The following is a 1,243-nucleotide window of genomic DNA, read 5'->3' on the forward strand; positions in this document are numbered from 1 at the left end:
TGAAACGATTATAAGGAAACGATGAACCATGCGGAAGTGGAGGCACACCCCTACCGCTTAATGCTGGTAAAATAAGTTTGAATTATTTCTAGCAGCGAATCGGTCTGTTGTATACCACGCGTTACTTGAAAATCGATCACTTCAGTGTTGGGGGAGTTTCTGTGGACAGGAAGTCTCTACAACAGAGAACAGACCGAATCCTCACCGGTAGAAGTCTAGCAGGGGCTCTTCCTTATCGAAGTGAAGATCCAACCGGTGTTGAATGATCTCATCCGTGTCATCATCACGTCGAATCTAGACAAACCTCAACAGAATATCACTGACGTTGTGATGACTCACAAGGCCAGAACCACACGAATCGCAAATCCCCTCAGCCTTAGGTAGCATTGGAGGCATATCATAGTGACCATATCGTATATCAGCGAGGTTGTAGTTATCACCGCAGCTCCCACAGATGCGTCGTGAGGCCAACTTGTGTATCAATACCTAGAGGCAACCGATGGGCACATGCTCAGCAGCAGAGGACTTGTCACCGATCTTGCGAGGCTGATATTAATTACAAGCTCAGGGTTACCGTCACCAAGAGTTAGATCAGACCACATCTGGGCTTGCTCTAGAACTCGAGGAAAACCATCAAGAATGTAGCCGTCAACTCTGGCGGCGTTTCGAAGGCTCATCACCTACAGCAGAGCGACAATGAACGACTCGACACTTTAGCGGAGCTACTTCATGTTTCATCAACTCAACACTGTGCTCAGAAGGGACCATCAGGCCTACGGAAGGTTATATGCTCCTTGTGATTATAGAGAGTACATACCTTTATCGAGGAAAGGCTTGGCCAAGCACCCGAGAGGGCTGCCTGCTTTTACATGAGCACGTAGTAGCTCTCCAGCACTGAGGTGACGCAGATTCAACCTCGGGGCGATTCTCTTGGCAAAAGTGCCTTTACCTGAGAGCAAAGCACAAGCAGCGGGGTAAGTACCAACTGCTCACCAACGCCTGGAGCTCCAAGGAATAACACTTTCTTCATGGACTGGTGAATACTCGTAGTAAACAGGTCGCAATGAAATCGATCATCTGGGCGAGCGCTATGTTAAAATGCGTCGGAGCAATCTCGTTGAGCCACTTGTTTTCGACAAACTTTTATACCTCCATGGGTTTAATTTTGTAATTCTTGTTGTTATAATAACATGTCACCTGTGCAGCTCAGGACTTGTTGTGTGTTGCGGTCATAACTCTATAA

The 1,243-nt window shown here is 47.2% G+C and overlaps 1 protein-coding gene across 1 annotated transcript; it reads right to left on the minus strand.

The window, feature by feature from the left end:
* Nucleotides 1-201: 201 nt before the first annotated feature.
* Nucleotides 202-1,030, minus strand: Pmar_PMAR020197 (adenylate kinase 1, putative; the record flags this gene model as incomplete). Its single annotated transcript, XM_002785057.1, has 6 exons — nt 202-294; nt 340-486; nt 534-672; nt 713-773; nt 818-949; nt 994-1,030. The coding sequence occupies 6 exons, from the start codon at nt 1,028-1,030 to the stop codon at nt 202-204; spliced, it is 609 nt and encodes a 202-aa protein (XP_002785103.1).
* Between the last annotated feature and the right edge of the window lie 213 nt (nt 1,031-1,243).

The sequence above is a fragment of the Perkinsus marinus genome (genome assembly GCF_000006405.1).
Source record: "Perkinsus marinus ATCC 50983 genomic scaffold scf_1104296934236, whole genome shotgun sequence".
NCBI lineage: Eukaryota > Perkinsozoa > Perkinsida > Perkinsidae > Perkinsus > Perkinsus marinus.